This window comes from Dermochelys coriacea, chromosome 11 (genome assembly GCF_009764565.3).
Source record: "Dermochelys coriacea isolate rDerCor1 chromosome 11, rDerCor1.pri.v4, whole genome shotgun sequence".
Lineage (NCBI taxonomy): Eukaryota > Metazoa > Chordata > Testudines > Dermochelyidae > Dermochelys > Dermochelys coriacea.
Window position 1 is genome coordinate 8,406,183 of NC_050078.2, and position 22,184 is coordinate 8,428,366.

Below are 22,184 nucleotides of genomic sequence, written 5' to 3' on the forward strand. Positions count from 1 at the left end.
TTTAACGGGAGCTGTTCTCTGTGGGCCCTCTGGCGGCTGGCATGGCCCCTTTAAGGGGAGGTGGTCCTGTGGAGGCCCCTGGGGGTGTGTGTGTGGGGGGGGGCATAGCCCCTTTATGGAGAGGTGGTCCCGCGTAGGTCCTCTGGAGTGTGGCACTGCCCCTTTAAGGGGAGCTGTTCTTTGTGGGCCCTCTGGCGGCTGGCACGGCCCCTTTAAGGGGAGATGGCTCTCGGTGGGTCCTGCGGAGCGTGGCCTTGCCCGTTTAAGGGGAGCTGACGCCCTCGGGCGGGCGGCACAGTACCTTTAAGGGGAGGCGGGGGAGGGACCTCGCGGTGCCGAGCGGCCATTTTCGGCCCCCCGGCCGGTTCTGTGCCCGCCCCAGTCTCCGCCCTCCGATCCCGAGCCGCCGCCGCCGCCGCCGCCGGGGCTCGCTCCCACTGCAGCCGCCGGGGCCGGCTCCGCTCCCGAGCGGGGCAGCAGGTGAGCGGGGGGGGGGCGCGTCTGTCAGGGCAACCCCCGCGTGGCGTAGTGTGGGGGCGAGCCCCCCCCCGCATCCCCCCCCACACACGCACTGGGGTACGGGGGCTCCAGCCTCGTGGGCAGCCCCCCCCCCGCTGTGCCCTGGCCGGGGAGCTGCCCCTGGGTGCCGCGCGAAGGACCCCCCCAGGCAGGGGCCGAGGATCCTCGCCCGGCTCGGCGCGTCCTGGGAACCGGGGCGGGGTGTTACCCGCCGAGGGAGAAGCGGCTCTGCCCCCGGCTCGGCCGCTTGGGTCCTACCCGCGCGATTGCGCCGCAGGCGCTGGCAGAGCCCCGGGCTTCGGCGGGGGGGGCGCAGCATGAAGACGGGTCAGAGCTGCTGAGCTGTGCGCCGTGGTCTGGGCGTTCAAGACCTTCTCCCTCCCCCCCCGGGACTCTCTGGTTATAGCCAGGGGAGGTAGGTAGGGAACAGTCTCACCTCCACCGAGGTATGACACTAGGTGTCCACCCCCCCCCCCCACACACACACACCCACCCACACACACACACACACACACCCCTCCTTGTGACACTGAGGCTCCGAGCCCGTGGGTCGTGCTGCAGGGCTAGAAGCAGCAGTGCACATCTTTGGGCTCAGGCTGGTGCCCCGGCTCTGAGAGCTGGGTCCAGCCCAAGTCCAAACGTCTACATTGCTATTTCTCGCCCCGCAGCCTAAGCTCGGGTCGGTTGACCCAGGCTCAAAGCCCGCTGCCCTGTTGTTTGTTGTTGTTTTGTGTGTATTGAAACTCTTGGGTGGACCTAGAAAGACATCTGTGGCTGTCTGCTGTATAAGGGGCAGAGGTGCATCAACTTTCTCCTCTGGAAATCCAGGCAGGCCACATATGCTTTTTGTAGTTTTATTGCATGTGTTACTTAGTGATGATTCAGTCTCTAATTTTAAGCCTTTCAAGTGTTATTTAAAGGTGCTTGAATGGTATTTTCATGGGCACCAGATAAGGTAAGAAGTTTTATAGGTATTTGTTTTCTAAGCAACAAAGCTATCTTTTGTAGGCAGCTGCTGTACACAGGAATCTGTTACATCTACAAATTACTGGAACAGTCCACATTGTGAGGCAAAATAGTTTTGTACACTGTTTCTTTGTTTTGTGTGTGTCTTCCTCTTCAGTTGATCTTTTCTGGGTAGATTTGCCAAGCATGAAGCATTGTGAGGAAGGGCAAGTGGAAGCCCGAGCTGTTCAGCAGCTCCTTACAAGCAGCCTGTTGGATGTGTCTGTGAACAGTTACAGCAGAAGCATGTGGCTTCTCGCTGTCCTGTTTAAATACTAAACTGCAGTGGGTAGCTTTGTAAACTCTGCTACTGTTTTTTTTGGGATGGGAGGGGTGAAGACAAAAAGGAGATAGGGCTGGGGCGGGAGACAGAAATGAATTGATGTTCAGCTTGCCATTTTCTGTATAGCTTCTTAGTTAGGTTTTCTGACTCTGTCCCTTTAAAGCGTATATTTTTCATTTTAATTAAATATGAGACCTAGGCCTCATCCTTCTAGTCTACTAGTTTCAGTAAAACTGATGTTATGAATGGCAGCAGATGTTATTGGATTATATTATGAATGGGAGTGGATATTATTGTGGGTTTATGACGCAAGTCATATTTGTAATTTTTTTTTTTTTTAAGTCTCTCTTGCTATTGGTCTTAGTTAACCTTAGAGGAATTTCTGATTTGCACCGTGATAGCATGTGGCAGGCAAGTCCAGACAGAAGATGCATTTGGTGTTTTTTCCTTTTGGGTTGTGGTTAAGGTTGAAATTTACAGGGAACCAGCTTGTTTTGACTCAAGTGTGATTCATGCAAGGTGCATATCTCCAGATGCTTGTCATAGCACAGTTTAAACCACGACTCAGGGGTGACCGACCTTCCCAAAACAGTCTTAGGCCTTGTATGCATTACAAATGCTATGGAACCTGGTCACAGAGGAAGCATCACGTGAACTGGTTACAAACATGTTTTCACTTTGTAGGGTAGGCTGGTTATTACCTGTGTTTAATAACCAGCTTACACCTTTCATGTGATTAAGATCCAGATCATACTACAAACTGGATCAGCTTTTAGATTCCCTGGTTGCAAACAACTGAATCCCTGCATCGAGCATAATTGAAGTCAGCGGGGCTGTGCTAAGATACAGGCTTCCACCTGTCCAGATCAACTTACAGGATGGAGGCCCAAGCTTGAAACTGACTTAGGGGATTTTTCTGTTGTGACCCAAGTCCCTGATGGGATTGTATTTGTAGTTTAGATAGGAACTTGCAGCCTGGGTAGGTTTTCCAGCTCAGGCACTCATCCACCTAAATCAGCGTTTCTGTGACTGAAAGGGAATAAATGTGTACAAATTGTCTGATTTGTTTATAAATTGGATTTTGTGCACAATCCAAAGAGTATTAAGAACTGTTTTAACTTGTTCCATATGAAAAGGGGAGCATATCAATCAGGAAAGTAGCCTGGGAGAAAGCATAACTAACATGGAGACATTTGATTGCCATGGGTATAAGCTCAATGTTAGCCGTGTGAGATCTGAATAAGGAATCACTGGATTTTCCTAAAATACTTTACTTTAAGCACCTGAGTTGTCTTAATATGGTGCTGGGAACCAATCCCTGAATCCCATTCAGTGTTTCACTAAGGCTTTTATTTGGGATTTTCTAAGGAGCTGAAAGGAGTTAAGCACCCAGATCCCTAAACAATTCAATTGAATTTGAGTCCCTAATTCCCTTACACCCTCTGGAAAATCACAGACTTCATTAAGTGCTGTCTTAGATTCTTTCGCTTTCTTGAAATGTTAACATCTGTCCTTTCTTTGTCTTGGGGCTCCATAGCAAAGATGTTACGTTTCTTTCGACGAACTCTGGGGCGTCGGTCTATGCGCAAGCATGTGGAGAAGGAGCGGCTAAGAGAGGCTCAAAGAGCTGCAACCCACATCCCTGCAGCGGGAGATGCAAAATCCATCATCACTTGTCGAGTATCGTTGCTGGATGGAACTGATGTCAGTGTGGATTTACCGGTATGAAAGAGAGACAGCTGCTTTTTTAAACACTAATGACTTGCATCAGTCAGGTTCAGTTCTTTATTTTCTGTGAACTGGATAAAACTATATATGCCTGTTTGTCATAGCAACCAACCCAGATCTATTGGCATCTGATTATAAATATGTGCTGAAAGGATAATGCAGTGTTTAGTCAGTGCTGTCAGTTAACATGTTCATTGTGCTGTAAATATTGAATGTTTTTCATTGTGCTAGTGAGTTGTGGCATACTGAGGTAGATCTAACTTAGATGGAGAGATGCTTAGCAGCATTTGGGGTTGGTTCATATTTCCTTTTAAGTCTTGTGCATGCACATTGAAGGAGAAGTTAAGCCCCTTGGTGTAACTCAGTTAATGGGAGTGATGTGCAGGGAAATAAAAATTGTTTCTGAAGTTCTGCTACCTTTTCATTCAGCAGCTTTCTACCTGATATCTGTATAGACAGATCACTGTTGGCATGTACCAGATTGAAAGTTCACATCCTTAAAAATCTGAATGCTGACTTCTCTGATAAACCTGCTTAAAGGACCTTAAATAATATGTTTGATTGTGTGTGATGTGTCTGTTTAAAAATACAGGGCAGCCTAAAGAGCTGAAGATCATTTGTGAGTGTTTGTTTGCTTTGCATGATGACATATTGGCCAGCAGGACTGACAGTGGTGACTGCTGCCACTCACCTCTCTTTAGTTTATAGCTATGTCAGTGATGTCTTGTTTGAGTTCGAACAGCCCAGTGTTGAGAAGCTGTGGCTCACTGCGGCTCTCTTAACGTATGACTAGATCATGAAAGATGTTGACTTTGGTGTGAGTTGCTCAGTAGCATTGAGGTTGTCGGAGCCACTGCTCAGATTGGTTGCTCTGTATGTCCTGTCTTAAAGCAAATGGACTTTCTCTCATAATTAACTGTTCAAGAATGTGTTAAAATTAGGGCTGTTGATTAATCGCAGTTAACTCACATGGTTAACTCAAAAAATTAATCGCAATTAAAAAATGAATCACGATTAATCGTGGTTTTAATTGCACTGTTAAACAATAAAATACCAATTGAAATGTATTAAGTATTTTTGGATGTTTTTCTGTACTCTCCAATATATTGATTTCAGTTACAACACATAATACAAAGTGTACAGTGCTCACTATATTATTATTTTGATTACAAATATTTGCACTGTAAAATGATAAACAAAAGAAATAGTATTTTTCAATGCCCCTCATACAAGTACTGTAGTACAATCTCTCTATCATGAATGTTTAGCATATCTGGCATGTAAATACCTTGCAATGCTGGCTACAAAAGTGCCATGTGAACACCTGTTCTTACTTTCAGGTGACATTTTAAATAAGAAGCGGGCAGCATATCTCCCATAAATGTAAACAAACTTGTTTCTCTTAGCGATTGGCTGAAGAAGAAGTAGGACTGAGTGGACTTCTAGGCTCTAAAGTTTTACGTTGTTTTGTTTTTGAAAGCAGTTATGTAACCAAAAAAAAAAATCCACATTTGTAGGTTGCACTTTCACGATAAAGAGATTGCATTATGGTACTTATATGAGGTGAATTGAAAAATACTATTTTTTTGTTTTTTTTTTGTTTTTTTTTATAGTGCAAATATTTGTAATAAAATATAAATATAAAGTGAGAACTGTACACTTTGTATTCTGTGTTGTAATTGAAATTAAATATTTGTGGATGTTTTCTACATTTTTCAAATATATTCAAGAAATGGTATTCTATTATTGTTTAACAGCAAAATTAATCGCAATTTTTTTTAATTGCTCGACAGCCCTAGTTAAAATAGCATTGGGCATTCTAGGGATTGCTTGACTATCGATTAGTACTGTGGTGGCAGTGAAGTATAGTAGCTGGAAAATAATCCCTTCTCCAATACTTGAAAAAGAGTTCCTGAATTTTTTTAAAAAATATTAGAAACATTGCATATATAGAGATATTGTCTAAACTGACTAACAAATAAGGCCTTTAGAATGAGTAGTAAAATAATATGCCCCTGTAAATTGTGTTGAAACAATATAAGTAGCATGTCCAGGGCTGTTTTGTGTGTAAGATGCATGACCTGGAACCAGAAATGCCCACAAACACTTCATAATCATAGCTGCAATAGTAAATACTAAAGTACAGTGACTATACACAACTAGAACAATAATCTTTCTGCAGCTGGCGCTGGCTCTACAGGCAAATTCCTGGAGTCTGTAATAATATTTTTGATTCTATAAGGAACCCAAATTGATCTTTGAGAGGTGTCATGATTTATCATCCAGGTGACTAAATGTAAAGATGAAGGTTTCTAGAAGAAATCTATCATTCCTCTTTCTTGCTCCCTTGGAAACTTTTGCAGGCTAATCATTATTATCCAGAAGAGTTACTTCCTTGCCTTCTGTGAAATGACTTCATCAGCCATCCAGTACTTGTGCTCCAGGAGTCAATGTCACCATCACACACACTAGGCCTCATTTGTGGCAGTCTGGGAGAACTGTAACTGCAAATGAGCATGCTGTACTTGTGCAGCTACTTGTAGTTTTTATAGTGCATTGGTGGTGGTTAGCGCAAGTGCTTGCTTTCCACAGCAGCACTCCTCATTGGCTTCTTCAGAGACTTTCCATTAATTTAAGGTGACTTACTGGTCTCACACTCTGCCTTTGTGTGTTGGGGAAGAAGGAAAAAGTAGTGGAAATGCAGGGTGAAACAAAGAACTTGAACACTGGTTAGAACACTAGTTAGGGAATGTATGGGTTGGGCAAGAGGATAGCTTCAAACAAACAATCCACTTTGAAACTGGCAAGAAATTTCCCTGCCAACTCCTTTTCTTATTGATTGCTACTGTTTCCTCCTCTTTCACACACAATCTGCTGTGATTTAAGATAATCTTTCCATTCAGGGGGCCTGTTTTGATTCTTGTCTTAGGAGTGTATGGAACCCAAATGTTTCTGGAGTGCTCTGAGAGAGAACAGCTTCCTACAACAGACACTTAACTCATAGGGTAATTGGACTGGTAATGGGCTTTTGTCCTCAAGTGTCAGCACAGAAGTCACTAAGCATTTTCTCCCCTCTTTGCATCCTCACATGTTGCTGTCCTTGCTGATGTCCTGCAACAGCTAAAATGAGAGGGAAGACAGCTAGAGTGTTGAAGGCGGAAGTCTTGTGCTAGTTGTAAATATTTTTTGAAGTCTTATGTCATGGCACTGCAGGAGGCAAGAAGAGTTTCCTTGACTACAACATTATGTTGTTCCTAGTGTGTGTGTGTGTGTGTGTGTGTGAGAAACTCTTCTTTAAGGAAAGAAAATCATGATCAACTGGTGCCACGCCTGACCGAAATAGTGAGTGCCTCTTTCAGAGAAGGAATCTCCCCTTCCTCCTTCAAACACTTATTAGTCCAACCAACACTGAAGAAACCCATCCTGAATACTTCGCTACAGCCCAGTGTCAAACCTGCCGTTCCTCAGGAAGCTCACAGAGAAGCTAGCAAAAGGTCAGCCATAATAAGCTCATCTGACATTCTGGATCCTGCACAATATGCTTCAGGCCAGGACATGGAACCAATACCACTTTAGTGCACTGATGGATGATCTCTTCCAGTCAGTGGGTGGAGGACAGACATTTATTTTCATCCTGCTGGACCTCTTTACAACATTTGTCACTGTTGACCATAAGATGGTGCTCTCTCGCTTGAGAGGTGTGGCAGGCGTTCATGTGCTAAAGTGTTTTGAGTACTTTTCTGGAAGAATGCTCCCATATAAGTAGTGATGGGGAAACTGCATCTCTATCACCAGACCCCTTACCTGTGGAGGTCTGCAAGGATCAGTTATCTCTCTGGTCCTTTTCTATGCCTACATAGGTTAATTGGTCACATGACACTGACTTAAATGCCAGCAATATGCAGAAGAGACACCGCCTATTCTTCTCCACATGCAACCAAACTGCTACCACCAATATGGCTCAATGTTTAGATAAGATCAACTCTTGAATGAAGAACAGCTGGCTGAAGCCGAACCAAACAAGATGGAGGTGAAGTATTTTGAAATGTGTGCAGCCATGGTGCAGTATCCTTTGGTTGAAGATACACTTGCACAATCGATCAATTCAGTTCATAGTCTAGGAGTACTCATGGATTCCTCATTGATGTAGAGCTCTCAGATAACCGCATCTGTGAGTAACGCTTTTTACCATCTCTCCTTGGCTAGGAAACTCAGTCCCATCCTGGCAGATGAAAATCTGGCCTCAGTTATTCAGCTCCATCACGACTTGGCTGGATTACAGCAATGCAATATATATGGGTATGAAGCCTTCAGCACTTAAAAAACTCCAACTACTGCAGAATTCCTTGGTGTGTCTTCTCGGCAACACAGGTCACCAGGGACGTATCAGACCTGTCCTCTGCTGTCTACACTGGCTTATCATAGACCCATTGAATCAAATTCAAAATCTCAGTCATTATTTTCAAAATGTTCCATAGCCTGGGCCCAGGCTATCTAAACGATCATCTGAAGCTCTGGGACAAAGACTGTGGTCAATAACTTTGCTCCTCTGGCACAGTGAAACCCTCTGCCACAACAGTAAAACTCGTCTAAGCAGGAGATAGAACTTTCTCTAGGTGTGGTCTGAGACTATGGAATGAACTCCCCCCAGGAACTAAGGACGATCGCAGACCTTACTACTTTCTGATGAACACGTAGCTTATTTTTTTTAATATAAATATATCTGTTGCTATCAAAACAAGACACTCCACTGCACATGCCTCTCCCTCAGATGAGAGAACAACTTGTGACTTGTGTAGTCACATGGCTTAATGCACTACTGAAAAACAATCGGATATTGTGATGTGTGGTATAAAAAACTATAGGAGTACTTGTGGCACCTTAGAGACCAACACATTTATTTGAGCATAAGCTTTCGTAAACTACAGCTCACTTCATCGGATGCTGTAGCTCATGAAAGCTTATGCTCAAATAAATGTGTTGGTCTCTAAGGTGCCACAAGTCCTCCTTTTCTTTTTGCGAATACAGACTAACACGGCTGCTACTCTGAAACCTGTCATAAAAAACTATATAGACTAGAAGAATAACGTATTATAGCAGGGGTGGCCAACCTGTGGCTCCGGAGCCACACGTGGCTCTTCAGAAGTTAATATGTGGCTTCTTGTATAGGCACCGACTCCGGGGCTGGAGCTACAGGCGCCAACTTTCCAGTGTGCTGGGGGATGCTCACTGCTCAACCCCTGGCTCTGCCACAGGCCCTGCCGTCTCTCTACCCCTTCCCATCCCCTCCCCTGAGTTTGCCATGCCCTCGCTCCTCTTCCTCCCCCACCCCCGAGCTTCCTGCATGCCAGGAAACAGCTGATCAAGAGATGGGGGAGGGAGAGGGAGGTGCTTATCGGCAGGGCTGCTGGTGGGTGGGAGGCGCTGAGAGTGGGACTGATGGGGGGGCTGCTGACTTATTACTGTGGCTCTTAGGCAATATATATTGGTAAATTCTGGCTCCTTCTCAAGCTCAGGTTGGCCACCCCTGTATTATAGGTTAAATAGTGCTACTCTTGAATAGGATTTTAGTTTAAAAGTTTTTCCCAAGTGTGCCTCGGTTTCACTATTTTTGACTTCTTTAATTGTCCATGCAATTTTCTGTTTTCAGAGAAATGCATGTAGCAAACCCACCAATCCTTATGAATGCTCCACTCATCTGCACCAGCTGAGTCCAGGATTTCAGCGTCTATCTCCTACATATAGGTTTCTCCAATCTGTAGTGTGGCAAGGAGGGAGAGGAATTTTTGGAGTGGCATGAGATCTATATTGGGAAGCAATGGGATGAAACTGGATTAAATAAAGAACTAGGCTGATTTGTAAGAACTATTTTCTCTTTTGCTTAAAATACTTCTCAAACTTGCTATGTTAATTCCAGTTGTAAGGCTACAATCCGTTTTCTCACTTATGAATGTATGTCTTGTTTAGCATGGAAATTGTAAAATAAAGCTTTTTCTGTCTGTCATAATTCATTGTCACTAAAACTAGGAATTATGTAAACTAAATTAGGACTGCTCCCTGGGTTAGTGTTAATTAGCTAAAAAGTCAATTTAAAATTTAGAAGTAATGTTTTATAAAACATATTGAAGATGAAAAGTGCTATACAAGTGCTGATTGCTTCTAGCCAAATAAGAATTCCAACATGGGACTTCCTACGTGTCCTATGATTGTGGAGGAGGAGACAAAACCTGTTCTAGAAAATATTGCTGCTAGTCTGTTTTGTATTTCTGATGTGGTGGGGAAGAGTGGAAACATTATTTTCTGAAACTTCGTGTGTGTGTGTTAACTGTCTGGTCTTGAAACAGGGTTATTGTGATCATATATTTTACTCTATACTGAAAAGTGTTATGTCATGTATATTTTTTCACATTTATGAAAAAAACCTTTAGCCACTTGTGCCATAATATAAAATACACAATACAATATAAAGGATTGCCATCTATTAAATAGTTTTGATCCCTTAATTGCACTTGTAATATTGAAGAATCATTGCTGTAAATAAAGTGATCAGTCTCCTTCCTTTCCTGTTTGAATGTTTCCATAAATATTAAAAGCCAGATTTTAAATTTTCATCACATGCCCTCAGCCTACAAAAAGGGTATTTTAGGCAAATGAATACGCATTTGCAGAAACGCATTCCATGACCACAAGTGGCAGTCCTGAAAATTTGGCTCTTAGTTCAAGGATGTGGTCCCTAATTCTCAAAGTATGTTCTTTACCTGTAGAGCACTGAAACCGAATAGGTGGTCTTAAATCGCATGACATAAAAGGATAACAGCGAAAATTGTCAGTGACCCAACTTTTCAGTTGAATTGATCAAAGGTTTTCATTACTGCAAACATGTGACTCTTGTATGCTTCTACCCAAACAAACTCCTGAAAGATCCACAAATGGGACAAAAAATGGGGGTCAGGCAGTGTAGAATAGTAAAAGTGTGAGCTGTCTAGTCTGTGAAAATGCATTTGTCTGTACTGTGTAAGGGTCATATCCTCAACTGATGTAAGTTAGTTTAGATCCATTAAAGTTGTGTTACACTAATTGATGATCTGACCCAGTTACTGGGAACAACTTTTTTTGGAAGGAAGCAGGTCATGAAGCATTTCCATTTTCTAAAACTGAGCAGGTGCTGGCTTATACTGTAAGTACAAATCTGAGACACGTGAATATGGCTGATTGTCCATAAGGATACCCTTCACCACTGGCAACCTAGATATGAACCTTGGTTTCACTTACCATTGACGATGGGTTGCTTGATTTAACTCCAGTCTCTGTGTTACCAAACAACTGCACGTTAGTACAATTGTTGACCTTTGATGAAGAAAACCATGGTACTGGACTAGTAAGGGGTAATGCATGGGTGTGTGCAGTATGGCATCCTCCATGGAGGAGAGGTGAGAGCCACACTAAGACGGCTCCTCCCCATGGTTAATTTTGGAGGGGCGGGGATTATTTCCCACTATAAGGACACTTCATGTGTGTCTGACACAGAAAGTCATAAATGTCCTCTAGTAGAAAGGTTTGGGTATCTAGTACATGGTATTCCCTGATTGTTTCTTCCTAAAGAGTAGTGTCTCTCTTAAGCAGGAAGCTGACAGTTGATTTAGATCCAGGGCTTGTCTACGCTTGGAAACTTACCCAAAATAGCTATTCCAAAATAATTATTCTGGAACCAGTGTGTCCACACAAGGCATTATTCAAAAATAGCTATTTTGGTACATTTCAAATATAGACAAGCCCTTAGCTGCCATGTACTATTTAAAGACTTATTTTATTTAAACAGCCCAGCCCTCTTGCTGTTAGAGGGTTTTTTCCCCTATTACCTCCTGCCTAGTTTAATAATCGACATTAATCAGGCATTGGGATTTCAAGAAATTACATATGCATGAGGAGGTTAATTTGTCTCCATGAAGGGAGAACCAGTCTCAAATTTAGGTCTGTTTGTGGGTGAAGTAGTGAATGCTTTATAGGAAATCATTAAACAACTTGGAAGCGCTTAACTGCTTGTCCTTTGAGGTAACCCCAGCTCTGCCAAAACACACAAGATAAGAGTGAGATCAAAATACCAGTTGAAAAAAAAATTGAGTGTTTCTACAACTGAGTTGTTACTTTATAGTCTCTTGAATGAAAATGCAATAGAAATGTATCTTTGCTATTCCTTTGGAACGTGCTGGGAATAACAGTTTTATTGAACACAAGTAAGTTTATGTGAACCCATAAAAAGCAACTTATTGTAGAGTTCATCCCTTGGCTTCCATTAGTTAAACATAGACAGTAGGAGACCTGTTTAACAAACCTTTGGGAATGTATGTGTAGCTCCCAGCAGTGGAGTTTTCAACTAAAACTTTAAAATTTGTTTAACTTACACCAAATGGGTATTTTACATTTATTGTTTGGTATAAATTGTGTCCATAAAACTGTGCGTGAGGGATGCTGGATTGACAGGGCCAGTAGCTAAGTCAGAAGCACAGTACAGGCAGTAATACAGGCTTTCCCACCAATACCTTAAATCTCCTCCTTGAGAGACTGCCTTCGCGGAATTCAGTCTCTGTCCATGTGGCCCTTGTCCCTCTGCTTAGACTGCCAAGATAGGTGCCACTTGTGATGAGGACATACATCCACTGGGAAATAAACATCCATGAATTTCAGATGTCACTGAGTGGCTTTTAGACAATAACAGCTTTTACAACCTGAGCCAGGGTCAAACTGATTTTGTAGATCAGAGATGAGCAAACTTTTTGGCCTGAGGGCCACATCATGGTTCCAAAATTGTATGGAGGGTCGGGTAGGGAAGGCTGTGCATTCCCAAACTGCCTGGCCCCCCTCCCGACTGCCCCCCTCAGAACCCTTGACGCATCCAACGCCCCCTGCTCTTTGTCCCCTGACTGCCCCCTCCATTCACCCCTCCCGTACCCTGACTGCCCTGACCCCTATCCACCCCCCCCCCGACAGGCCGCCCAGGACTCCCATGCCTATCCAACCCCTGTGTCCCCTGACTACCCCCCCAGAACCTCTGCCCTCCGGGACCGACTGCCCCCTGCTCCCTTACCATGCTGCTCAGAGCAGCAGGACTGGCAGCGCGCCGCCTGGCTGGAGCCAGCCACGTCGCTGTGCTGCCCGGCAGGAGCTCACACCGCCACCCAGAGTGCTGGCAGCACGGTGAACTGAGGCTGCAGGGGAGGGGGAACAGCAGGGGAGGGGCCGGGGGGGCTAGCCTCCCCGGCTGGGAACTCAAGGGCTGGGCAGGATGTGGCCCATGGGCCATAGTTTGCCCACCTCTGTCGTAGATGGAGGTAAGGGGCTCTCATTTACCTGTTCGTTCAGCTAGTAGCATTATAAAGCTTGAAACGTAGCTTGAATAGCTGTTTATAATAGATAGATATTTTAATAAAAGTAAAATCTAAAATGTAGTTGTTTCGGAGCCTTTCCCTTGGCTTTAGACCAGGCATCAGGTCCTTAGTGTGAGCTGATGCCTTTTGTAACTTCACGTTTCCCAAACCTGAATTTATTTTACTTTGATCAGCCTGTCTTTCCTATTGTTTACGCTGCAGGAAACATCCACTTGTTAAGATAAAATATTAATAACTCAATGTGTTGTTTTGGAAGAAAGAGGACCTTGGCTCAAATTCTTAAAAGTGGAAGAAATTATTATTTTAAATAGACAGATGAGCTCCTGTTGATTCAAGAGTTATAACAAAGTTGTTTGGAGAGTTTAATACATTTTTTTAATAATGATGACTCTAACTGAAACTTAACAGAAGAGGCTCATGGTCTGTCCCTAGTGCTGCCTCTTGTACTTGATTATTGCTGTGCATATATGTGAGGTCACTTGCTGTTCCAAGTCCTCCCGGTACTTAGTAATAAGGGAGTGACAGAAGGGTATGACAGCCTGAAATCAGTGTCTAGGCCAGAGGTTCCCCAAACTGAGGGGTGCACCATGCCCTTGGGGGTCCTGAGCAACATTTGGGGGTGGGGGTGGTGGGGAGGGAGCACCACCCAGCCCTGCTTCGCTCCCTGCTCTACTGCGACCCCAACTCCTGGGCCCATGCCCGGCCCAGCCTCAGCTTCTGGCCATGGCTCCGTTCCCAACCCTGCCCCCAGATGCGGCCCCAGTCTCGGGCCCTCTCTGTGTCCCCCCCACCCATGGGAGCCGCAGCCCCACTCCTGGCCCCAGGGGAGGGCATGGACAGGGACAAGGGGGGGGCATGATCCTGAAAAGTTTGGGGACCACTGTTCTAGGCATTTGTCATATTTGATTTAGAGCTTTCAGTACAAAATGTAGGTTTGAATCATATTGAAAGAGAGGTTTAACCCAGGACCACGGTTACAGTTTTAATTAAATGCAAAGTATTTAAAGATCAAAGTACCATAGGGTGGTAAAAAGTTTGCTCTTTTAGTATGGAATTTAGTGGTTGAAGCAGAGATGGAGGAACTTCTGAGAATAAGAATTTTAGTTAGCTCTCAATATTACTTTATAAACAAAGCAAATTTTGTAGAAATTATTAGACTGTACTCAATGGCTTTTGTATCTGTGTTCAACTCATTTGACTACTTTTTTAAACAAACGTAGCCAAGAATTCTATGATAGACTATTTCAACCTGGTAGTGAGCTTCTAGTGAGTTGGCATACAGTATGGGACAAAAGTTTGGGTTTTACTCAACTCATAACTGTGTAAACCTGTTAAAGTTGCTGAGTGCCAACAGTGTATTAAGAATCACATCAGTTGTTTACAAAACCCAACCACTTACAAGCAAGGAAATAAATAGTTAAGGACATTAAACATGTATACTGCCTGACTAATAAACATAACTAAATTTTTTTCTACATGATAAAAATAATATATCTTTCATCACAACATAACAATCTTAACTCTGACCCATGGGTTTTCTTAGTGGATTTTTATTATCTTGATGATGTATCTAAATATTTTCTCTTACAGGAGACTAAGTGAGAAATACTTGTTAAAATCAAGCAGTAGATAATAAAAGTTTTGATAAAGTGCTTCCTTGAGAATAGTGTTGTTAAAGGAATTAATAGGAAAAGTATGTAGCATTTTTATGTATATGTAAATTTGACTTGTTTGAAGCTGATCAGCTGCCACAACGCACAGAATTTTTAATGTTTGATTTTCAAATGTTTTATGTTCATACTTTGTATTTATCACAGAAACATGGTATTTATTTGGGATCAGAGATAAGGTTGCTATTCTATGATTATATATATATATTCTGACATTAAGTGTGTGGGTTTTATCAGTAATGTGTTATGTAAATACTTTTCAGATGTGTCCCTTAGCGATCTTAGCTGTTTCTTTAAATAAAGACTGGCTTTTGGTATTTTTGCTGTTGGTTTTTGTGTATGCAGATAAACGAAGATAATAGGTTTTTTAAAAAATAAATAGGATGGAGTGGCTCACCAGATTAATAAATTAAAGGAGTGAATGGTACACATTTCTGTGAACAAGCAGTACATCTTTCTACTATGTATGTAAGGGTTGTGAAATCACTTGTTGGTGAGAGTGCACTGTGTTCAAGAAATGTTGCTTGATTCGCTTTGCTCTTTAGTCATTTGAAAGGATTTGATGACTGAGCTATCCTAGAGTATAGTTTTTGTATGGTTTTTGTTTTGTCCCCCCCCCCCCCAATCTGTTTCAAAGGTGAAGAATTATGTCTGGATTTCAAATAGTGGCTATTTCTATACCTGTCTTTGAAAACTGCCTGATGCGTTAGGCCGTGCCAGACGCCAACAGTGTTTCCAATTTCATGGCATAAAGTGCCGTCATTGGGCATGCAGGGGGACACAGAGCCGTAGAGTTCCGTGCTGAATACTTCCAAATTATTGGCATTTTGGCACTAGCTACTTATAAAGACCGGTTTAAAATCTACATTTGATAAATTACAGATCATTAAATATTTTCATGTACTTGGTGCACCGTAAATGCCAGAAACTCTACAGTTGTAGGTGAGGCTGTTGCCAACTTTGTGTTTAGAAACATTTTTTTGGCATACTCAATTTGTGTTTTTGTAGCCTTGAAAAGGTAAATGCAGTAACAAATATACCTGTTACATGCTAATTCATTTTGCAATTTCAGAAAAAAGCCAAGGGCCAACATCTGTTTGAACAGATCATGTATCATCTGGACCTCGTTGAAAATGACTACTTTGGACTGAGGTTCATGGATTCTGCACAAGTGGCAGTGAGTAACAGAGGCTTGTTTTTTGTTTGTTTGTTTTTTCCCGGTCATTAACTTTAAACCTTAACGTGACAGACCAACAGTCTACCAAAAAGCTAATGTTTGTGGTTTAAATTATCTTGGATGCAAAAAACTGCAGAGCATACCAAAGATTAATCAACCCCATATTGGCCACCACAGTCCCTTACATATTCTTGTCCTTCATTTTTCTGTTCCATTCCTCTCTCTCCTTTCTGGTTTTAAAGTCAGGACAGTTGTTGCAGAAGGACTTTGATACCACAGCACTTTTGTCCAGTAATGTTAGTTACTAATGATTGCAGAGTGGAACTAGCTGGGATTGGGTTTGCCTGGTCTTTTGTTCTATAGGCAGTGATGCAGGGAGAGGCCTTTCTGCCCGTTGCATGGTGCCACAGGCATTCTTGTCTGCAGTGAGCATCCTGTGAACATCCACTGTCAGGTTAAGGGCAGGAAGGCTGACAGCTGGTTTCTTTAATGCCATATTAAGGCCCAATCCTGTAACTAATTAGCACTGAGAACGCCTCTTGCCTTAATCGGAATATCAGGGTTGGAAGGGATCTCAGGAGGTCATCTAATCCAACCCCCTGCTCAAAGCAGGGCCAATCCCCAATTTTTGCCCCAGATCCATATATGGTCCCCTCAAGGATTGAACTCACAACCCTGGGTTTAACAGGCCAATGCTCAAACCACTGAGCTATCCCTCTCCCCCAGTGGGAGAGATGACTGCAGGAGTCAGGTGCTTTGCTATTTAAATCTTTTGAGAGATTTGAGCAAAGATTCACACAAGTGTGACTTGAAAGAAAAATTTTTTTTCTTTAAACAACCTTTTGTTTTTGAAACCACAGAAAGGGACTATTAAAGCATTTGTCAGAAGTGCTGAGCACCCACAATTTGTACTGACTGCAGTTGGAGTTGTGGGTGCTCCACTGTTCTGAAAATCAGGCTCCTAGTGAGAACCAGGCAATGTGACTTTCGGACTGGCTACTTAGCTACCCTTGCAGGCAAAGCTGTATGCTTTCTCCATTTTGTTTTTGTCTCTCTCCTTCTCTGGAGGGAAAAGTGATACTTTATGCTGACACTTCAGTGTTTCATGAGGAACTATGTAGGGAATAGAACCGGATTTCAGTAATGTAACACTTTAACCTGACCCAGGACTGACTCTTCCTGTAACAGGAGGGAAAAGGTGCCCTTCTAAGATAAGGGGCTCCGTACCTAGATTTTCGAATTGCTTGGGTGTCCATCAAATGTGTGCAAAGTTTCTCCTCTGCCTCGGTGGGACCTGCGCTTATTGGCGGATTTGCTCGCCTCAGAGATTCATGGCAGCCCTCAGTTTGGCCACTCTTGCTAGTGGCTCAAACCTGCCGTCCACTCAGCTAACTCACCACTGGCCAGCATGGGGGAAACTGAGAACAATCCCCGCAGTCTCTGTGTCCCACCTGGCGGGTCGGGGACAGGGCAGATCCCTTTCCAATTTAGACCTTCCCTTCTGGTGTTTCTCACACACCAGGTCAACTCCTCCTGTGTCCAATCAGGAGTTGTGGGGGATGAAGGGGAACCCGGGCCCACCCTCTACACTGGGTTCCAGCCCAGGGCCTTGTAGATAGCAGCTGTCCACAATGTTCCCTGTATCAGCTGCGTGACAGCTACAACTCCCTGGGCTACTTCTCCATTGCTTTCCCCCCAGCAACTTCTTTATTCTCACTGTAGGATCTTCCTCCTGAAGCCTGATCGCACTTGAACACTTCACTCCTCCAGCAGCACGCCTTGTCACGCCCCCCTCCTAACTGATGGGAGGTCCTTTTTAAACCAGGTGTCCTGATTAGCCTACCTGCCATAATTGAATCTAGAAAGTTCTTAATTGGCTCCAGGTGTCTTGATTAGCTTGCCTGTCTTAATTGGTTCTGGCAGGTTCCTGATTGCTCTAGGCAGCCCCTGCTCTGGTCACTGTGGGAACTGAAAACTGTTCATTCAGTGGCCAATATATTTGCCTTCTACCAGACTCCTATATCCCACTGGTCTGGGTCTGTCACACATGTCTTTGGTACAGATGACCAGGTTGTCCATGCCTTTCAAAATCACTTCAGATTTATTTCAAGAGTAACACACCAAAGTCAGCAGGGTAGGAATGGCAGCTACTGGTGAACTAAATAGCTGAACTGCTCTAGTTCAGTCTGCAAGATAAAGGTACTGACACTAGTCCACTGACTTCTGAAATATTTGTCAAAAGTTGAAATTTTTAGGGGCAGACGTGAACTATTTACCTTAAAATAGCATGTTAGTTGGCTTGCTGCTAAAACATGAAGTTCTCCTTGTTTCCTCCCCTGGTAGACAAGGCAATCAAACAGGCTGGCTGGCCTCTCTAGATTCTGGATTCCCAAATCCCTGCATATCTTGGTGGTATCCTACATAAAGCAGTCTCCATGGATCTGTCTTCACACTTAACTTGTTTTGCAGAGAGGGGTTTCCTTTAGGAAAATAATCTGACCTTGAACATTTGATACTTAAGTCAAATTTCACAGTTGACATAAGTAGGCACAATTCCACTCCAGTTCCCTGAGTGGCACCCATTTACACCAGCAGTGAGTGTGGCACTTGCTCTCTTGAATTACAGAGGACACCTTGCACTGTGGGAGAAAAGTCAAGGGTGTCTCCTTCCACCCTGGAGACTCCAGCAGAGATGGTTAGAGCAGCATCTATCTATCTGCCTGCCTGCTGCTGACTTGTCAGCAAAAACACTAGTTTGGAAGATTGCTGGAGGGCTAGTGATGGGAATTAATTTTCAGCACCTGAGGTCACCTTGGAAAAGTAGTTAAAGAAGAGGGTGAGTACGTACATGGACTACCAAGGAGAGACATAGGCCCTCTGGCAATTTTACTAGATAAAATACACTCCAGAAAAATACTGAGATCCCCTTCACTATTTGTGTACTTTAAAGAAAATGTTCTCTTACTTCCCTTTCCTTATCTGCACCTGTTGCTGCTATTTATCCATATGGCATGGAACATTTAGATGGTTACTATCCTGATATGACAGATTATTGAAACTGCTTTAACTGAAAGAAAAGGAGTACTTGTGACACCTTAGAGACTAACAAATTTATTTGAGCATAAGCTTTCGTGAGCTACAGCTCACTTCATCGGATGCATTTGGTGGAAAATACAGTGGGGAGATTTATATATACACACACAGAGAACATGAAACAATGGGTTTATCATACACACTGTAAGGAGAGTGATCACTTAAGATAAGCCATCACCAGCAGCAGGGGGGCGGGGGGGAAGGAGGAAAACCTTTCATGGTGACAAGCAAGGTAGAGGTTTTCCTCCTTCTCCCCCCCCCCCCCCCCCGTTTGTGATGGCTCATCTTAAGTGATCACTCTCCTTACAGTGTGTATGATAAAACCCATTGTTTCATGTTCTCTGTGTGTGTATATCAATCTCCCCACTGTATTTTCCACCAAATGCATCCGATGAAGTGAGCAGTAGCTCACGAAAGCTTATGCTCAAATAAATGTGTTCGTCTCTAAGGTGCCACAAGTACTCCTTTTCTTTTTGCGAATACAGACTAACACGGCTGCTACTCTGAAACCTGCTTTAACTGAAACTGTACATGACCTTGTGTGCTGTATTACTACACCTGCAATACAAATCTAGCCCCTTGAGATTGTTGCACTTCAATTTGCTCATAAACTGCTCCATCACACTTCTATGTTCTTTTCACCAAAACAGCGTCCTTTGTGCCTGAGACAGTCTAACTGATTTCCATGCTGTCATGTTCCCTATGAAGAGTTTCCATGTTCCAGTAGCTTTTATTAGAGCTCACAGTTTATTCAACTCCACTTTTTAAGCCATGCGGTCTGACTCTTTTTTGTACTCTCCACCCCAATGTCTGGTAACAGTGACTCCTCCTCAGGTGATGGGGTTGTGAGGAAGAATCTTTCCTACCCCAAAAATGGCTCATGGGTTAGTTTCCCTGGATGAGTTAGGTTCCCTGGGTGGGTATTTCCAGTCCAGGTGATTTCTGGGGAGTATTCATCTAGACTGTGCAACATGCTACCTGCAGGCAATTCAGCTTGGTTTCTTTCCTTTTTATAACTGTCGTGCGCAGTTACATGCACTGTTTAACATTTTTCATTTAGACCCTTGTTTATTGTAAGGCTTTTAAATACTGTAGTAAGCTTCTTATTTTGAAAAGACTAAAGCCAAATGGCGAGAAGCAAACAGTTTAATCTTTCTAAAGAACTGTCTGCCTATTATGATGGCAGCTTTTCATTCAAAATGGAGCAAGTAAATTAGTGATAACACTATCCCCGTTCTACAGGTGGGGAACTGAAGTACAGAGAGATCAAGTGACTTGCCCAAGGTCCTGCAGCAAGTCTGTGGCAGAGTCAGGAATTGAATTCAGGCCTCCTGAGTCACAGTCTAGTGCAGCATTTCTCAAATGGAGCCATCAGGGGCTTTTCGTGCAGCCACAGCCTCTGGGGTGGGGGAAGAAGCAGGGGCCCCTAACCACTCTGGCTAAAACTTTGCAATCTGAGATCCAACCACTGACCTATTTTCTTCTAATAAAATTTTGCAATCCCATGTGAAGTGAAAGAATATCTTATCTTGCTCACCTGGCCTCCATATTCATTTTTTAGTCTGGTGGTTAGGAATATTTTTTGGGCTATAAAGACAGAAGCTGTCAAAAAGGAGTGTTTGTGCCGGTTTCTAGAGCACACAGGGATTGAGCCAAAGCTCATTGTGGTCAGTAGGAAGGCTACTGTAGAATTCAAGTGGCTTTAGATCAATTCAACGTCAAACAGTATAACCCAGCCTATAGGTGTGGAAAATAAAGATAACATGAGACTTATTAGGCTAATTAGCTTATCCTTTAATAACGTAGAAAACATAGTCTGTAGCAAGAAGGAAGTACTGAACTTTAAACTGTGGCAAACTTACAACCTCACTTTAAAGTACAGAGAGCATTATGGAGTCAAATGCTACATAAGTTTAATGCATTATAGAATATACTGTTTTTGGTATACTCAAGCAAATACTTCATCTATGGTAGTTCTTAATACTGAACATGACTTGCATAGCATTGTCTAAATTACAGAGCTAGTAATTCCACATAGCAAGAGAAAAGCTATTACTTTTTGTCAAACAAGATTTATTCTTACCACTTTGTTTAAAATAAATGTGTTAGTCTCTAAGGTGCCACAAGTACTCCTTTTCTTTTTTAAAAAGCTGCTGTTCCTATTTATTTACAAAAAGAAAAGGAGGACTTGTGGCACCTTAGAGACTAACAGATTTATTTGAGCATAAGCTTTTGTGAGCTACGGATGGAGTCCTTCTTTTCTTTTTGCTGATACAGACTAACATGGCTGCTACTCTGAAACCTATTTATTTAGTCTCCCTTTCTGAAGTGATCAATTCCAAATTGTTTTAAGAATAACTTTTAGCTCTTTTTATTTGTTCAGTACGCAGTTTTCATTGTTCGTTAGTGATTCATTCTTCTTTGTGACTGTTAGATTTGGATAAAGGTACTAGAGCATGTAGAATAAACTCTCATCAAAATGTAAACTTTTTTTGTCAGCCCCATTTGCATTCCATCTGAATCACTTGGAATAAATGTAGCCTTCTCTCTTTTAAAAAGTCCCTCCAAGGCTTCCTATGGTAAAAGCTGTTCTGTTTCCCCTTCTCCCATGGTCCCCTCCCCCGTTACCATTCAAGCTGAACTCCTGGAGGCATTGGTGTTAGGAGCTGAGTCAAGTAAAGTGCTATCAGTGCCTGTCTCCGGCCTCTTAACTGCCTACCACTGGAATGTGGAGGAGATGAAAGAAAACAGACTGGAGATTAAACAGATGTGCACACAGTCCTGCGGTCTGAAAATGGCCTTCCTCCCCTCCCATCACCATCTTACCTTCTGTGAAGTATCTGAATCACCAGGCCCCTGTGGGAGCAGTGTGACCCATAGCTCTACCAGAGGAGCACTGCTGATTTATGACACTCAACTGTATTGGCAGCAAGGAGACATCTGAGGTCAGCTGACTGAGATGCCTCTTTAAGCATCACATTCTAGCCAAAACATGATGTGCATGGTACCTTGTTCCAGCCGTTCAGCCAGTGTAGTTCTCTTCTAGGATAATGCAATATCTGATACCTGCCCATGTCACACATTTTGGACAGATCATGCCCCTCTGACATGGGTCTGTGTTGTCCATCGTGCGTTGGGCCCAGCTCTGTCATTGCCCCATGGTATAACCTCTGCAGTACCAAGTGTAGGGCTGCACGATTCCTTCTGGGCACACTGCATGAGTGCCTGTGCCCAGGCTTCTTTCTTACCTGTGGATGTGCAGGTTTTTCTCCTATGTGGTCTAATGTGCTAACATAAAATAAGTCATGATTTTTTCCCTCTGA

The 22,184-nt window shown here is 43.2% G+C and overlaps 1 protein-coding gene across 2 annotated transcripts in view; it reads left to right on the forward strand.

The window, feature by feature from the left end:
* Nucleotides 1-297: 297 nt before the first annotated feature.
* Nucleotides 298-22,184, forward strand: part of EPB41L5 (erythrocyte membrane protein band 4.1 like 5) — a 58,861-nt gene continuing 36,974 nt past the window's right edge. Inside the window, exons 1-3 of one of the 2 annotated variants that reach the window (XM_038421202.2) lie at nucleotides 298-480; nucleotides 3,345-3,529; nucleotides 15,664-15,768. In XM_038421202.2, the coding sequence (XP_038277130.1) occupies nucleotides 3,350-3,529; nucleotides 15,664-15,768 (285 nt within the window). In that variant the 5' untranslated portion in view covers nucleotides 298-480; nucleotides 3,345-3,349. Of the gene's footprint in view, nucleotides 481-847; nucleotides 935-3,344; nucleotides 3,530-15,663; nucleotides 15,769-22,184 lie in introns of those variants that run through there. The other variant, XM_038421200.2, reaches the window with a different exon arrangement.